Genomic DNA, 19,051 nt, shown 5'->3' with positions numbered 1-19,051 from the left:
ATTAATATGCTATAATAAAAGCGGCAGCAATAATAATTTGAAAAGAAGTAGCATAATTCTGTTAGTTCTAGATGGAATGTAGCATGTAATTTTCCAAAAGTATTATATTATCATCTATGCCTGTACATATTGCAAAATCACTGCGCATGATGTGTATGCCAATTAAAGGCCTATTGAGACAAAATACAGTTATTGTTTACATCCACCCATTGTTCTGTGGTCAAGACTTTAAATTCGAGCTGTATTTGTGAAATGCAATTTCTTTGACCGACCGAATGATGTCGCTATACACAAACAATTTACACATGCCCATAGAGCCCTTTAAAACCTGCTGTTCACAAGGAGTTTATGGGTTTTAATACAGTTATGGGTTTACACAAATATCCAGAAGAAATGTGTTTTCACAGTACTTCATCTGAGAAATATTGCATACATTGACATCATCCTCTCCAATTAAATGCACACAGTACTGTGACACATAGCCTAACACACACAAACACACATGTATCCATAAAAAAAAAAAAACATTTACACAGTTCAGGTTTTGAGAAGGGAGTGCATGTACATAGACACACACACATATGTTTAGGGGCACACTCACACACACACACACACACACACACACACACACACACACACAGTCACAGCCTCTGCAGTCCTGAGTGGGGGTGGGGCCCCACAGGAATGAGTGTTGAATCTCAGAACCCTGTTGCCATGGCACCAAAACAAGGATTTGCCTGCATTACCCAGTATGACTGGATTTGTCTGAATCATCTCTCTCTATCTCACTCACATACACATCTTTGACAGACATTCATTCATTTATACACATGTGCAACATGCTTTCTTCTTTCTTTCTTTTTTTAATTTCCCTGATTGATGCACAACATATTTGCAGTTACAAAACGCAATTTGCTTATCAGAGATTAGCATTTCAGTGCACTTCATCTGCCAAACAGATGCAGACTTGTAAACCGCTGCATGCACATATTCACAATGTCACAGTCCATAAAAGACCACTCATGACTGACCCAGCCGGGGAGTGTTGGGTTAATCCACAAAGCGGTGAGATTCTGATGCATACCCAACCGAGAGGATTACCCTCCCATCCTCTCATCCATCAGCCCATCCTCATGCACATACACTCATCATAACAATCCAACATTAACAGATGTGCCTCTCTCAGCACTCACCACAACTGGGAGATTGGGAGAGGGAGCGAAAGAGATGGGAGAGTGGGAGAGATTTACAGGAGGACTGCAGAGCAAGTGAAGAGGTAAGCAGAGAGAGAGAAACAGGGGTGTTCCACATGTTCTCGGTTTCTTGTTGATCTTTGTTACTCACTCCAGTTTCTTGCAGGCCTGTTAACTCCAGCATCACATCCAGAAAGGACCTGACCAACTTATTGTAGGACGCACGGAGCATAAATGTTGTTGAGCTTCATCTTCATCTTCGAAAATGAGTAGTGCATGTCAGTCCGTGTGTGAACGCACACTTATTTGACACAGTTGTTTGCAACAAAGTGCGGTTGCACTCAAACTGACACCTGTGTCAATCGGTTAACAAGAATAGGAGAGAAGAAGAAAAGCCAGGGAAAGAGAAGAAATGGAGGGCTGCACTTTGAAAGCATCTTTCAGGATGTGAGAAAAAGCAAAAGCTGATCTTTTCCTTGACAAAAAGCATTGGAGGAGAAGTTTCTACAAGGATGGGCCTGTGTGCTTGTGTGCTACCTCTTCTGCTTCTACTGCCTAGCCTGCTTTCTGCTCAGCTCAGCACTGTGTCTGAAGTTGAGGACACGTCCAGCTTGGAGTTCACCCCAACACCTTGTCTTACTGACCCAAATACCCTAGCAGGGAACAGCTTGTCACCCAGCCCCCCACCCACCAGTCCGGCTCCTGTAAAAGTGAGCACGGAGGAGGACCGGTCTTCCGTGGAGAACTACCTCTACTTTGGCGATTCGTCCTCCTTGTCCTCCTCCACCTGCACACAGACATTCCAGCTGCTTGTTCAGCGGAGATCTCCACCTAGAGAGCTTCTCCCTCTCTTGCACCAAGCCATAGCGTCTCTGACCAATGCGGCCAACTTCCTCAACCTGATATTTCAAGCTAGTGAGCTGAGAGAAACAAGTGTACGAGAGGATATCGAGTGGTACCACGCACTGGTCCGGGCCATGCTCGAAGGGGACAGGCCAGGCCTGGTCAGACGAGCTTTTCTAACATTCGACGCAGACCCCACAATCCAACAGCCCCAATTGGTGCTCCATGCCTCCAAAGGCACAACCCAGGACATTCTCCTGCAGGACCTGACGTCTGTCTGGAGCAGCTTCCGTCCTCCTAGCCCTGACCAAAGCTGGTTTGATTCATTCAAGTCTAGCTCACCACCCCTCCATATCTTGTCTAAACGGGTTCTTCTAAATGACCTAAGTACCCTAGATACTCCCAAGTGGGCACGTGGGGATAGTTATGTGATAAATAGCAGCGGGGTTCTGTGGGGCGAAGTCCCTTTCCTTGAGTGTGTTGATGGCCGCTTTTTGCCAGGGTGGTTACTCAGCCTCTCAATGCCATTTTACGGATTGAAGCCAGACCTCAGCCCAGAGTTTAGGTCAGTGCACTTTCTTCAACTTCTTGTTTAAATAGTTTCTCGTTTTTGTATGCTCAAATTTGTATGTCTTTCAATAATCTCTGGCCATGCACTTGAATGGATAGTCCCCTTAAAATTTGATATTCTGTCATCTTTTACTCATTATGTATCTTGATAACTGACTTTCTTCTGTGGGATACAAAATAAGATATTTTGAAGAATGTTTCTGTTTCTTTTTGTCCATACAATGAAACTCAATGGGGTCTGAAACAGAACCCCATCGGACCCCATTGACTTCAATTTTGTATTTCACTGAAGAAAGAGAGTCATCAGATTTGGAATGACATGAGGGTGAGCAAATGATGACAGAATGTCCATTTTTAGGTTAACTATCCAATTCATTTCATTTCAAGTCTTCCGTCATTACTGTTACTTTGTTGTCACTACCGTACCTTTGTCGTCTCTCTATGCGTTCTGGTGGTAGGGGTGTGATCCGTATTGATGTCAATGTCCAGGGATTCAATGTGGATCAGTGTGCCAGTGGAGACTTCTGGTTTGCAAACACACACCAATGTAATCGTACCAGCATGGAGGTGAGAGTACACCGTCATTGACCAATACTTTCTCCAATACTTTCCATATGGGACCTACTGCAGACACCTCACTGGTCTCGATGCCATGTGTGCATGTCATAAAGTTTCATTAAAATTTTGGCAACACTTTGCAGTAAGGTTTAATTCATTAGTTAAAGGGATAGTTCACCCCAAATGAAAACTAATTTTTTGCTTAACCTTATGTTGTTCCACGACTTCTGCGGTCCCATTGTTTTGTATTGGTATAAAAAATGTATTAGTATATTTAGTAATTAACATAGATTAATAAAGATTGTTAGCTCACATAATGCATACAGTTAATGAATAGAACCTTATTGTAAAGTATCACCAAATCTTTTTATATATATAAAAACTGAAAGTAGGTTCTTAACACCATTTGGGTATTTAAAATTACTTTAAAGGTCAATCTGTTTTCATTGTCATACAAGAAGCTGCTACATTGTAAGTTCAGAGCTCTTCTTCAGATGGTCAGAATGATATTATAGGCTGCATGGGTGGATTTCACTAACCAGGGACAAGCAGGGCCAGAAAACATTCAGAGATCCACTCAAAATATTCTGTCACTAAATGTCAAGAGGATATTTGTGGTGAAGTGATTTATTTTTGTAAGTGTCTTTGTGAGCATGTTTCATTCTCCACTGTAATGTAGCTATTATGATAGCATTAGAATTTTGTTATCAGCTATGCTCTCCTCTTTTCCTGTATATATCATCATGTTTTTGGATTGACATTCCTTACTAATTGACACAATTGAGATGATATGTACTTGGGAAATTACAGGGGTACATTTAAATTCTGTCAAAACTTATTCTTTATGTCTTTGCAAATCTATGACTTTCTTTCCTTTGTGGGACATAAATGCTTCAGTTTTTTATTTATTTTTATTTCTCCATACAGTGGAAGTCAATTGTAATCAAAACTGTTTGATTACCAACATTCTTCGAAATATTTTTGTCAGTATTTCACTTAAGAATGTCAAATTATGAAAAAAAGGGGCATTTTTGGGTTAACAATCCTTTTAACTTGAATACTACACATTTCATAATGCCTGTTGCCATCAGATCTGGCATCTCAATATTATGTTGGATTATTATTAAGTAACATATTCAAACATCACCTGCTTTACACGTTGTATTGCTGGACTGTTAGCCTATATACATTTCCCATTTCCTGCTCCCACTGTTTTCCATCATCATACTCCCACTTTCATCCAGACCTTCTATTTAAAGATGTGAGCACTGGGTGCAGGATGATCTGAAGGATTAGGCTGATAATCCTGGGATGCTCACACACCACAACCCAACAACCCCCCACCCCCCACCACCCCACACACACACACACACACTCTCTCTCTCTCTCTGACCCCTTCCACAAGACTCAGACCCCCCCATCATCATGACCTACCAGAGCACAAGCTCACAGGTGTTGGCAGGTTAAGCAACGGCAGGATTTGGCACACTGAACGAATTTAATGAGAATTGAGTTGATCCGCCTAAGGAGTAACGTATTAATAGAACAGTTTTGTGTCATAACAATGCATTAATTGCATGAAACATTAGATTGACGTGATCTATGATATAGTCCCATGCATATTTTAAAGGTTGCATACTGCTCAGTAAAGTGCTGGTTTTACTGAAGAATTACTTGACACTGATCTGTAAAATAAAACATTACTCCAATTTAAGAATCAACTAAATTTCATTTTTATGAATAGATACTGAATAGAGATACATAGCGTAAGTAATTATTATCATTTTATTTATTCTCAATTGCTCCTCTTCAGGAGGACAATATCCTCTTATAAACAAGAATCTTGTTCTTAAGTGAAAATATAAAATGTATGTGAACAGTGCTGGATTTCCTTGAATAAAAAGATAAAGCTCTGCCAATAGAGGTATTACCCCTCCATTTAGGATTTAGCTTAGATTAAGTCTGATGGGTGGGTCAGCCGACTCTCACAGATAAACTGCTGATGAGAGACCACACATGCAATTAATGGCAGAAAGCAGAGAGAACACAATCATACTGGCAGAAACATCTGTGTTGATTTCCCCTTTCTAGGAGCAAGTCGTTTGCTTACAGATGAAGGTAAAACAGATGAGCATACTTTTGACTTCACCTCTCGTTCTTTCTCTTCCCCGTAGTGTGAGCCCATCCCGCAACAGGGCTTCCGGATGGGTCAGTACTGCTGCCGATGTAAAAAGGGCTACTACAGTCCAGTTCCAGACATACAAAACAAAAGTAAGAGGCTTGAAATAATCAAAAATCAGTTGCAAAGTGGGTTTAGATTTATTTGATAATATAATATATAGCTAACATGATGCCATATAAAAGTATCTCAATTAATGATTGGGCAAGGGTCAAAGTTATAGCAGAAAGGCATTAAACCATAGCTTTGATGTATTTTTGTACATAATTTGTTCTGTTTTCTTTGGAACGATTGAGCTTTGCCTCTCTTTATATATGGCAGAAACGATAGGGCCTAAAACTAACTTTTTACCGAACATAAATATTTTTTTTTTACCAGGCATGAAACAGATTAATCCTTATTAAAGTAACAAAAGTTATTCAATATAGAGCAGTGAGGGATTTTCTTTGTCTTTTGTTGTTTAAATAGTATTAAAAACCATAGGCGTAATTTGTCCCCACCACTTTTTGCCAGAGTCAATATTGTCCCCACCACTTTTTGAAACATCTTGCGGCATGGATGTACCTAATGAAACATCTCCAGCAAGCAGAATATTCATTTTGTTCGTTTGTTAAATAAGAGGCGATCTGGCGCTGGGATGAGATGTTTTTTAAATCATGCTGAGTGTTCATTGCCGCTGTTATCAGGCTTCGCACAGACGAGCGCTTCAATCTATCGCGAAAAGATGTTGCGGAGACTCTCTGAGAAACCTATACGAGGGCGGACTAGAACCCAGACACGTTTAAAAAAAGTTTTACCACCTGACCATGGGGTCACACAAACAGTTAAAGGGGATTTATGTATTTATTCACTGACGTGAAGAATCTCGGGATTAACAATGTATTGTATTATAGTAGATTTTAAGGATGAAAACATATTGATAAATTAAAGCAACACTAAGTAAGATTTTTTACCTTAAAAGAATGTTTTCAAAATCGTTTCAGTGGTTCATCAAGTCGTGACGTGGTGAAATGCACTTATGCCACCGCTTTGCGGTCCTTTATCTGATATATCCACGCTATGTAAGATTGCCAGATCGGGTCGCGTTTCTGTAGTCCGAATGAGACATAAGAAAACTACAAATTTGACTTGCTTTACGGCAAGCATTACAATTGCCGATAGGTGGAGCGTACTCGACAGTAGACTACAACTACATGTAAGATACCTAGCAGCCGGGTAGCTTTTAAATTGTCATCATGATTCCAAAGCCGGTGCTGGATAAACAGAGAGCATGTGCGTGCGTGCTCGTGCGACAGTAGGATGCGGTAGGCTAAATTATTTACAACAGCAGTAATGGACAATTCCGCTTCCAGCCTGTAGGGCGACTGCAGAGGAAAAGTTACTTGGTGTTAGAGGTCTGCTACCCGACCCGAGCCCGACGGGTCCCGAAAAATGTGCGGGTTTCAGGTCGGGTTCGGGTTAATGTTAATGAACAGCCTCGGGTTCGGGTCGGGTTCGGGTTTAACTAAGAAAAACTAAATAGGCTATATATAGTTTGCGTGCCGTGTGCTTTGCCTGCTTGCTGTGTTGTGGTGACCGGCACGCGCGAGAGAGAAAGTATAGGCTACGTCCGCAGATGTGCAATATGTGCATACAGGCTCTCTCTCTCAAATATAATGATATATGAATATAATATTTTTAATTATTTGTTTTATTTTATCATATCATTTATATCACAAAACTGTTTTGCGCATGTGCTACCGCTCTCGCGCGCTATTTCAGTCACAATACAAACAGCCGACGACAACAAGCAAACCATGAGTCTGATAAAGCAAAAAATTACTTGGTAAGTTTTTTCTCTTACTGCTGTGCTGCCTGCTGATAGGGCCACTGCGCCTCCATGTATTTGTTTAATATGTCAAGCAATCATTAAATACAACATAGCATATTGCAAAAATGGTATTGCTGTGAGAAACAGAATGGACCTCGGGTTCGGGTCGGGTTCGGGCTTAATATGTAAATGTAATTGTCGGGTCGGGTTAAATGATCGCGGGTACGGGCCGGGTTCGGGCTTCAGTTTAAAGCCCGTGCAGACCTCTACTTGGTGTTGCTTTAACCTCAATGTACAATTAAAATTGAACATGGATTATTGTACATAACATATATGATATAGCATTGTATTAGTAGCCCCAAAACACACAAACACACACAATCCTTTCCCACCCAGTTACGACACTGTTAAAAACACAGCCAGCAGCAGGAATATTAGGCTGCTGTCACTTTAAGAGCTAATGCACAGGTCCAATATACTGATAAACATCAGTACTTAAGTTCACTTAAGACATAACTGACTATGTTTACGGAGATACTTGCAAGACTGGCATTTTGACATAATTTGGTTTGAATATATCCGTTCAAGCGCAAGACAACGAGAAGCGCCCAATTCTGTAATCGTGACCTGTCTGAGATGCAGATTTCTGGGCTTCTCACAGAAAACTACCCATACAATAATAAACTGAGATCCCATTTGTGTCTTCTTGCGTTTGAATATTTAAATGGGCAAGGCTTAAACTTTCGTGACGATGCAGCACTGGCTCACATTTGTTCACGTTCCTGTTCTCATGTCTTGCATTGTTAGAACTCATAAAAATGTCACCAGCCAACTGGCGACTGACACGGTTTCATATACTCGCCAACACCAGTTTTTACTTGCATTTGGCGCTTGACGAGTGTTAATTTTAGGCCCTGGACACACCCATCCAAACAGAGGGGTCATGATTTTAGACCAAGGTGCATAGTTAATGCAACTCATGTTGTTTGTATTTTTGATAATTAAGCTATATGATTATATAGGTGAAAGTATTAATTAAATACACTTAAAATGGGTTTATTTAAAAAAGAAAAACGATGATGATATATGGTGTTACAGGGAACAACCGTGTGAATGGTACCCAGGCTTGTTACCCAGAAGTCCCTGTGTGTCTGCCCTGTTGGCCCGGCTGTGCTGAGTGTGAGGACGGAGGCCCGTGTTGGGTGCAGGAAGACTGGCTCCTGAGAACGGGCGTCCTGGCTGTGCAGGGTCTCTTCATGGTCCTTGTGCTTATTAGCATGCTGGTAGCATATCAGTGCAGAAGAACCAAGGTAAGATTTCGGCATGCGATTAATATGACATGACGGTCTCTCTTAACATGATATATCTTAAAATGCCACGTGTTATGATGCATCATTTCAAACACAGGCAAAGAGGTCCCACATGTGCACAAACTTGATGCACGCTTGACAGCTGTAATTTCACCTCTGCTTCCCCTCTCACCATCTTTCTGTCTCTCAGCGGATCCGATCGTCGGGGCTTTTGCTGCTGGAGATGATCCTGTGTGGCTCTCTGTTGCTTTACTTTCCAGTGAGTGTGGGATTCAAAGCTTCTTTTCAGATTACTGCACTGCAGTTGAAATCATAATAGCTGGGTGGCACTTATGGAGGCAGAAAATGATCAAGAAATTACACAATTTACTTGTTTACTAGAGTTACTGAACAATGAGCACATTAAAATGATTTCTGAAGGATCATGTGTCACTGAAGACGTTCAGCTGCTGAAAAATCGGCTTGGCCATTACAGGAATAAATTACATTTTAAAATATTTCCGAATGGAAAACAGTTATTTTAGATTGTAATAATAGTTCACAATATTACTGTTTTACTTTTGATCAAATAAACGCAGCCTTGGTGAACATAAGACACTTCTAAACGAATTTTGGGATATGGGATTAGAACAACATGAGTTTGAAAATATAATTACAGAGTACATTTTTTCATCATTATGCATTGTAAAATAAGCATTTTTTGCACCTTCCACCAATAATTTCAGTTCATTTTATTCTTGTTTTCAGGTCTTCATTCTATACTTCAAACCCAGCACTTTCCGGTGTATCCTACTCCGCTGGGTCCGTCTGCTTGGCTTTGCCATTGTTTATGGAACTGTGACACTCAAGATGTACCGGTCTGTGGCACTTCAGTCCAGTCCTTTATCAAACTCAACCCTCCCTTCTAACTGTCCCGCCTGCACATCTGTCAATGTTGTGTAATAAGATGCAATTCTTAAAGATGCACTGAATCATTTTTCATGTGTTTTTGTGGTACTGGTTTATTGTAGAATTGTAGAAATGTATAGGTATATATTGATTGATATGAATAAATTGTAGAATTTCGAATCAATTTAGTCCCTTAACAAACGTGTCCAATAACAAGGTCGCTACAACGCGTCGGCCTCCATGAGTTGAACCGCTGCTGGTAAATTTAAACAGCTTTTATTAGGCTACAGATGAGTGCACATAAATGATTTTTTTTCTACTTTTTTTTCTAAAGTGTTATTGTTTTGTATGTAATTAGGGAAAAATAACTGCGTGCACCTTTAAGACTACACTAGAAGTCTGTAAAAAAAAAAAAAAAAAAGAAAAGATCTGACTAAGTAACCCAATTAAACTCCCAAAATGAATCAGTCTATGTGATGTGCCATATTTCCAGGGTTCTGAGGGTTTTCCTGTCGCGTACAGCCCAGAGAGTGCCATACATCACCACCACGGGTGTGCTGAGGATGCTGGGAGTTATAGTGCTTACTGTCAGCTGGTTCCTGTGTGCATGGACAGTTGGCGTCCTGCAGAATCGAGACCGAAATGTCCCATTGCTGATCATTTCCTCCACCTCAGAAGGACAAGGCTTCAATGTGTGCGACCTGGACCGGTGGGACTACATGATGGCTGTGGGTAAGTGATGTCATTTCTGACTGGTGGCAGTAGTCCATGGGTTTTCTTGGGTGTCTGGCAGAGAGATTAATTGAAATTGGGGCACATTAGTAGATCAGACAAATGAAAGGATGAATGCTCCTGGATAATTTAATGTTCTTTGAAGCATTTAGTTGATGATTTGAACACAGTACCATTGTCATTGGATATGATTCAGCATTAACCACTACCTGCCATACTAATAAAATACCACAAAAATAATGATGTTACTGCTATAATGTCATAAGTAAATGAGGGACTGAACTGAAATGACACCAGGAGATAAAATAGATTTATACAACCATTCTGGCATATTCAGACAGCTTACACAAAATAAACCTTGCATTTTTTATACTGCTACACTAGCCTATAATACGTAACACTGTATATTTTCTAAATACATATCCCTTCTTCTGTTGATGTTTGTACATAAATAGCTTTCTTCCATTTAGTTTTGATGCTCACTTTTTAGTTTGGACTTAAGTTATTAAAAAATTTAAAACATTAAAATGCAATTCATACAACTTAAATACATGTCTTCCATGATTAACGTTTTAAGATGAAGTCATTTTGATATTTTGATAGGGTTCAAATTTATAGTTGGTGTAACTGTCTGAAGATTGTAATTTCAAGGTTAACATTTTTTAGGAAAAAAACATGCGTTGCTTGGGATGTACTTAATTAAAACTATTGTGATAACTATTGTAACATGTCAAGAAAACCATTAAACAGGAAACTATATCACAGAGATAAGCTCTGTAAACATTTACAATTGTGCCAAGATCATTGTTTTTTAAAGAAAACATTAGAAAAGGTAGCTCAAACCAAATGGAGTAAGCCTAAGAATAAATAATAATAATAATAATAAATAAAAAAATTCCTCATAAAAAGTTATTTCTGCTGTGTACATTTGTGTATGTGACAAACAAAAGCTTTGTAATAAAAAAGTACGTTGTTTTTCACTCTCAGCGGAGCTGTTGTTTCTGTGCTGGGGCAGTTTCCTGTGCAGTGCAGTGAAGACGGTCCCTTCAGCATTTCACGAACCACGTCACATGAGCATCGCTATCCACAATGAGCTACTCCTCTCCTCCGTGTTTCATCTTCTCAGGTGGGGGAATAAAGTTGTTTTGCTTTAACAAATAAGAGTTTGTTCTGTTGACTTCTTTGTTCGTGTCACTTTCAGATTTGCCAGGCCATCGATTCATCCTGACTGGATGCTCTTGCTGTTCTTCACTCACACGCATGTCACAATTACTGTAACACTCGGCCTGCTCTTTCTACCCAAGGTACTGTCTAAAGTGTCATTTTTTACTTATGCAATGTTTTTTAACCTATTCATTAATTATATAGTAGGTATCACAATTGGCATATCCAAATAACACATAAAACACTTCTTGCATCCTAATTCACTGTAATGTCCTAAATATTATGCCTGATTAGAATAAAATTTTAGTATATTAAAAATAGTAAGCCAATGGAGCTTGCATGATGAATTCTCTGGTGAATTTTTGAAGTGTGCATCTATGCATGCTTGCTGGCAAATATCAAATTGCGTAGCAGAAGAGTAGAGGTTTTTGGCAACACAAAGTAGAACCTTTTATGATGTAGTAGTAAGTCCTACAAAAATGTATTACACACTCAAAAGTATGTACATTTCCAGCAAAATACATATTTTTAATACATAGCATATACATGCAAACTATATTCTATTTATTAAATTCTGTCACATTTCTCACATTTGTTGTGTAGCTTACCCTATGTACAAATCAGCGTTGGTGTTTGTTGCAGTTTCTTTACATGTCACGGCCAGGCCGAGAGGAAATAGCTGCAGAGGTATACGAGGATGAAGTGGAATTGCGACGCTCATGTTCTTACCTCAACAGTAGTTTCACCTCTAACTGTTGGAATGACCACAACCTGGACCCTGATGACATTCGGGTAAAACACTTCGCCCTGCCGCAGCCCTACTAACACACATGCTCACACCTCCATTTTAAGAAAAGGACACATACTAACACTTTATGACAATGTCTACTTAGGAATTACATTAAAAGCGTACATTTTACCTTTTCAGCAAAGTAAATTAGTAAACTAATATTAACAAAGTCTAAATTCTCATATAATAAATTTTCATAAACGTTACACAAAAGCTCAATGTATACTTCGTCCATCTGCGTTGTGCAACGGTCTGTGCACTGTCTGTGCGACATAATTTTCGTCATCAGGTCCGCTGCACTGTACGCATGCAACCCGATTTTTTGTGTTGTGTACGACAGAGCATGTGCAAGGTGAATGTTGAGACAGAAGAGTATGCACAGTCGTGATCAAGGGGGTAATCCATCAGCCGGAAACTGAAGTCTCCCCGGGGGCCGCCGTTGGCTAGCAAGCCTTCACCAGCTGTTAGCAATCCATTGACTCCCATTCATTTTGGCGTCAGTTTGACAGCGAATAACTTTACATCTGAGGCATTTAAAGACTCCATTTGTCCATTGTTTATTTCTAAAGAAACACGACAATGTATAAAAGGCTCCATTACCTTGTATCTGGCCCGTAGAAGCAGTTTTTGTAAAAATGGGCTAACGGTTGCGTCATAACCACGCGACTCTCTGTCGCACAGTAGAGAAATTACCATATAGATGGGAGGAGAAGCTCGCAGGGGGACGTGGAGGCATAAAGTCAAGGGAGAAGCCCATTGAGAGTCATAAAGTTGATCCTGCTGCTAGCTCATGGACAGCTCCTACTCACGCTCTCATTCTCTGGAAGATTCGAAAGGGAATGATTGAGATTTCTCTTGGCACAGCTACTAGAAGACGTACAACAGTCAGACAGGTTGCTCACGTCACATCTACGTCGTCAAGCTCAGTTTGAGCCTGCGCAGTGCGCTCAGCTACCAGGAAGTGAGTGCTTCTAATTGACTTCACTTTTCTCCGTTGAAGTCTATGGGGTCGCTGTGTCCATTTCTTTTACTGTCTATGGTTGTGATGTACTGTGCAGCAGTAAAAAAAAAAAAAAACACTTTCACACAGAGATTCCGGAAAATACACTGATAATGTGTCGTTTGATTTTTGTTAATTCACACTGTCAGTGATTTTCTGGAAGACCAAGACATCAGGATGTGACGTGGAATGTCTCCGCAGTGTCTAAGTTTGCTTATGATCTGCGATTTCTCTTTTGAGAAACCACGTGCATTTTTTTTCTGATTCGATCATAAACTAGCGCATCGCGAACCATCTCAGCTTCAGCGTCATCACTACGACACACCCCATATGGCATTGGTCCTGCCTTTTGCTCACACAGGGCACGTTATGGTCAATCCCAAAACGTGTTTGCGGTCACACAGAAGGCACTCTAGCAATTATATGGCAATTTTCTGGGATTAACGCTCTGTTTGAAAGGGGTAAAAGAAATATACAGAAAGAACAATACAAAACAATATTCTTCTCCATAGTTTTTGTTTTGTTTCTTGTTCTAAACTTTGCATACAATGGCGAAACCACTACTTTCCTTCTATACTTCCGAGCGAATGTCTTGTAAATGACAAGACTCAGTGCTGCCCTCTGATGTCTGGTAGAGTATAAAAAAAGCAATTGTACTGCGCATGTGTCGAACTCGTCCATCCAAGGTTGAGTATACTTTGAAAGCTGTGCTAACACAACAGTGCATGAGACGGAGCAGAATGCGGAAAATGAAGTATACCTGTAACTTAAAAATAACAAAAAGCTCACAAATTACAAGATAAATAAAAGTATTTTTCTGTGTTGTATGTATTTCTGATATTTTTAAATAGGGAGAGAGGGGGGAATGAGACTTAAACCTGGCTCCCCATAAGCCAACATCCCCTGAGCATCTTTATTATTAAACATCAACTTACAAATAAATACAGTATTATTACTTATGCTAGCCTCCTCCTTCTCCTCCTCCTCCTTTGCCTTTAACTTGCCCTTTTTTAAAATATTACCCTGTAATTTGGTGCCTTTTGAACATCATGATTTGTACAGTACATACCATCTCAAAAACCGTCCTACTGTATTGCTCCCAATGACTTTCCTCAACTGAAACCCTTTTTCTCCTCTGCACCAGGATGAGCTGAAGAAACTGTATTCTCAGTTGGAAGTCCACAAGACCAAGAGGATGGCAAACAGCAATCCTCACCTTCCAAAGAAGCGAAGCTCTCGCCTCAGTATTGGACGATCCCTTATAAAACGGATCACTGAGATTCCAGAAAGTTTAAGCAGGCAATGCAGCCGTGAAGACAAGGATGTCAGTGCTGCAATAGGAACTATAACCCGATCCGGATCTTATTACAAATGTCATCAAACCACAAGCATTAACATGATGAATGAAACTTTAATGCAGCCCTCTCCAAAACTGCGAAAGTCCCATAGTGCCTATGACTGTACCCCAGAAAGAGAGGTCTCCCTTTTAAACTGCTCCATAAAGAGCATAACAGACAGAAGGGCTTCACAGCATTCTGACGCAGGATCCATCAATGCAACATTGCTGATCTGTAAGTCTGCAAGTGCCCACAATCTATCGTTAGACACTAACCTTCTACTTCCCGAGCCTACCAGGTTTCAAAAGTCACTCAGCGTTATAGAACGAAATGACCATCGCTCTGTGACTACTTGTAGAAGCATTGAAAATGTGTCATTTCCTGGCAAAGCTACCCCAGCAGAGAAACCCCAGCTAACTGTGGATGTCGACATAAAGAAGCAGACTTCAAGTGCCTTGCTCTCAGAGTCATTTGACAAGGCAGAGGTCTGCCCATGGGAGGTTCCAGAGGAGCAGCCAGCAAACAAGAATCAGAAACATGTCACATATTCTCTATCAAATCAAGAAGAACCCAAATCACCTGGTGCTGCCTCGTCACCAACGCTAATATACGTTTGTCCTTGGGAATACTTACCACCTCCTACTCCCACTGCAACAGAAACTGGCAATGGTATACAGTCAGATGTTGATTACACAAAAGCCAAGCCTACGATCTCCTGTAGCGCTCCAGGGTCGCCACTTACATTCTCAGACAAGCCAAAGGATTTTCGGGCTTTCTCTTTCCGCTCTGCTACCCAAAATCTCCTTACAGCAAAAAGCATTGGGGAAGTTGGAAGAAGTATGAGCAAAGAGAAAGGCCTACAAGAGAGTCATGTTAAGGAGGGAACACTACAAAAATCCCAGTCCACATCCATGAGATTATCCCCAGGCAGTGCAGCTTCAGACAAACGTACCCCGCAGACACACAGACGGGCTATGACTACCATAGGCACAAAACCTTTCCTTGTAAAGCAAATAGCAATACGGCTGCCATCTACAGATTCTACTGAGAGGAGCCCCAAACATACTGCTCCAGTTCACATCTGTCCATGGGAGTCAGAGGAGGTTATCTCGGAAGTCAAGAAGCAAAATGTGAACGACAGTGTATTACAAAGACAATACAGTGACAAGGAAGTACTCTCTTTGGCAACAAGTAATGTTGGCTTCAAATCCCCTGACTCCCAACTAAATTCTTTATTGTCTGTTCCTAATACTGAAGTGTGTCCATGGGATGTCCCAAAACCTTTTCATCAAACCAGCATTTCTGATGTCTGTCCTTGGGAAGTTGTGGAAGTAGAGCAATTGCAAACCAAGAGCATATGTGCTGATGTTTGTCATTGGGAAACCAACAGTGACCCATCAAGGATCACTGAAGACAATATATGTAATACTACTGTTGAAGTCCCTATGTCTAGAGACACCCAGAAGCAGATAAATGTAAAGCCTGAAGCATGCCCTTCTTATGTAATAGACACAAATAGCTCTCAGGTTAGACAGGGATCTATCAAAACTCCTAGTGACACAATAAAACCTGGTGAAAGGGTAATTTATGTTAATGTAAGTCCAGTACACCAAGAACCAGCTCAGAGAGCTGCATGTTCCGTTGAAACAAGTGAAACACAGAAACAAGAAGAAAGTGATTTTCCTGAACCCCCACCACCTGTAACTGACATAAGTCCTTGGGAGACGGAGCCAAAAACAAAAGACACTACAAGATCCTCTTTAAAAGAGACAATGACTAAAAAAGCAACTGTCTGTCCATGGGAAGTAGGGGATTCTGAGAAGTTAGAAGAGAGGGAAGGTGCTACGAACAAGGAGTCAATGCAAGTAGACCAAGAGCAAGACACTGTTAGTGTAATTGTGTGTCCATGGGAAACAAACGAGTCTGTGAAGTCCACACAGAAAGAAGAAAGTGTCTGTGGAGATGTCTGTCCATGGGAGACAAGTGAAACTGTCAAGACCTTGCAGAAGCAGAAAAGTGTTTATGCAGATGTTTGTCCATGGGAGGCAGAAGAGCCAACAAAGATCTTGCAGAAACAAGACAGTGTTCGTACAGATGTCTGTCCATGGGAGACAGGAGAGCCAACAAAGATTTTGCAGAAACAAGATAGTGTTCGTACAGATGTCTGTCCATGGGAGACAGGAGAGCCAGTCAATACTTTGCAGAAACAAGACAGTGTTCGTACAGATGTCTGTCCATGGGAGACAGGAGAGCCAGTCAATACTTTGCAGAAACAAGACAGTGTTCATACAGATGTCTGTCCATGGGAGACAGGAGAGCCAGTCAATACTTTGCAGAAACAAGACAGTGTTCGTACAGATGTCTGTCCATGGGAGACAGGAGAGCCAGTCAATACTTTGCAGAAACAAGACAGTGTTCATACAGATGTCTGTCCATGGGAGACAGCAGAGCCAACAAAGATCTTGCAGAAACAAGATAGTGTTCTTGCAGATGTTTGTCCATGGGAGACAGGAGAGCCTGCGAAAGCCTTGCAGAAACAAGATAGTGTTCTTGCAGAGGTTTGTCCATGGGAGACAGGTGAGTCAGTGAAAACCTTGCAAAAGCAAGAAAGTGTCTATTCAAATGTCTGTCCATGGGAGGCAAAAGCATCCCCCAAACAATCTGTGCCACAAGACTGCACTCATGCTTCCCCATCAAAAAGGCAAGACAGTGCTCAAGAATCTACCAGTCCTTTGGAAAATGACATAAGAACAGCAGCAATAACAGAAAGCAGCAATAGTCAAACTGCCCAGGACATACACCCTTCAGACACAGGCACACAGGCCACAGAGGAGACGAGGGTTAACCCACCTCTAGCTCGGCGTGACGCGATGTGCCCTTGGGAAATGGAAGGGGGCAGACAAGAATCTATACAAATGCTTGATAATTCAGATGTCTTCACTTGGGAGGAGACGATACCAGAGGAAGATGATGATGATGCAGAAACTGCTGCAGAGGCCTTCATCTTTCCTTCAGACTTGTGACCCACAAGGGCAGTTTCATTGTGCTTTATATATCTTGAAAGACTTATTACAAAATGGACCACTGTTCATACATTTCAGCTTTATGCAGAATGTCCCTCCACTGCCAACAGCACATTTCACTGAGACCGTCATTTAAGAACGGCGACCTTCTCCCTCCTCAGCTCAATAAATTGAAGACTGACTGATATCAAGACAGACTGCTCTCCTGTGCACATTTTCCTTTAGCCTTACATTAAAACAAATCCCGTTTAATTTGGTATTGTTTTGTGTGTATTTGTGTTCGTATAGCTATGTAGATTATGTTGTCAGTAAAACCTGTATCACCAACATAGCTTAGGTGGAACATTTAGAAAGTTTAATTTGACACATTTTCAGTCAACAAACATTGCACTAATATTATCAAGCAAGTAAGTGAAGAGACAAGCTGTTCTGGATGGTGTTAATAATTAAATTAAATTTAAACAGATCTTTAGCCTCTGCACTAAAATGGTTTAGACAAACATGTTATAAGTTTTACTTCAAATTCTCAAATAAGGCATTTCAACAAGATTAACAATTTACAAATCTACATGATCTCACCATGGTATTTCCTGATAAGTCCCATTCAAAAATTATTAATTAAAAAGGGTCACACTTTACTGTATCGGCTATTACATACCCATATATACTTAATACAACAGTGTTGTAATTGTGTGATTTCAGGCATTTTCAGCCACATACCTTCTCCTCCAAAACTCTACCCTTCAAAAATGTCAGTCAACTAAATATTAGCAAACCTTAAAGTGCAAAGTGATACAAGGGCCAACAAGGTTTATGATTGTGGAAAAAACTAGGCTTTATTTGCCATTTACAGAACCTAGGTTTATAACAGAGACCGTTGTGATTTCATAATATTGTTTATAGCACTTTTAATTACAAATAGCTTCACAAAACATTTAAATATTAATCCCATGATGTTCATGACTTTTACTCATTTTTAATCGTACACTGTGAGAAATTACAGTAAAATGGACATAAAATATAATCTTTATCTAAAGCAAACTCTTGATCTTTAAGAAAACATGTTTTAAATATGATTAAATTTGATTTGTGAATTAAGTGGTTTAGTCCAAAATATTCTTATTGTTGTTTTTTAGAATACAATTTTAAGTCCCATTGTGTGAGGATGTGAAACTAAATGAGGGTTTACAAAAGTGTTTACTTCAACCTTTTTACATGCTGCTTTCTTCTTAAAATAACTAGAGATTAGCACAAGTAATGACCATTAGATTGCACTTATAATTCCTACCAGTGTTAGAGTTTGTTTTTTAGTTATTCTGTGATTTTGAATGTACTTGCAATGTTAGCTTTTCAAACCAGGAACATAAAAACTGCGCTTTTGTATGAAGTAAGATTTTTGTAAGAACCAACAGTCAATTTTCAACAGTAGCCAAAGGAAGTTACCACTAACTTCTGTCAAAGTAAAAAATGCAACATTTTATTTTTATATTCTTGAAAGTCTGTCAATTGAGCATTCTGAAATAAACTTTTCAACTGCAAGGTGTCAATTTTCATCCAGTTCCATGTGTAATGAATTAACATCATGTTGATCACTGTAGGTAACAAATCAATATGTGCATGTATTTCAACGTACCCGAGTTCAACTTTGTTTTAA

At 40.2% G+C, this 19,051-nt stretch overlaps 1 protein-coding gene and 1 long non-coding RNA gene across 2 annotated transcripts; one reads left to right on the top strand and one right to left on the bottom strand.

Moving 5' to 3' along the window:
• The first annotated feature begins 1,628 nt into the window (after nt 1-1,628).
• On the top strand, nt 1,629-17,836 carry gpr179 (G protein-coupled receptor 179). The gene is made up of 11 exons (XM_056252726.1): nt 1,629-2,601; nt 3,065-3,173; nt 5,339-5,435; nt 8,252-8,463; nt 8,654-8,722; nt 9,211-9,320; nt 9,845-10,083; nt 11,071-11,209; nt 11,285-11,387; nt 11,890-12,039; nt 14,182-17,836. The coding sequence occupies exons 1-11, from the start codon at nt 1,706-1,708 to the stop codon at nt 17,395-17,397; spliced, it is 5,340 nt and encodes a 1,779-aa protein (XP_056108701.1). The 5' UTR covers nt 1,629-1,705; the 3' UTR covers nt 17,398-17,836.
• Nucleotides 8,305-10,078, bottom strand: LOC130086650 (uncharacterized). Its single transcript, XR_008807244.1, has 3 exons — nt 9,938-10,078; nt 8,636-8,792; nt 8,305-8,433 (listed from the first exon to the last, which is right to left on the bottom strand). It is a non-coding gene; the product is annotated as an uncharacterized LOC130086650 (long non-coding RNA).
• Nucleotides 17,837-19,051: the final 1,215 nt, after the last annotated feature.

This window comes from Rhinichthys klamathensis, unplaced genomic scaffold (assembly GCF_029890125.1).
Source record: "Rhinichthys klamathensis goyatoka isolate OS25496 unplaced genomic scaffold, OSU_Roscu_1.1 h1tg000098l_1, whole genome shotgun sequence".
NCBI lineage: Eukaryota > Metazoa > Chordata > Actinopteri > Cypriniformes > Leuciscidae > Rhinichthys > Rhinichthys klamathensis.
This window is presented reverse-complemented; position numbering and strand designations above follow the sequence as displayed.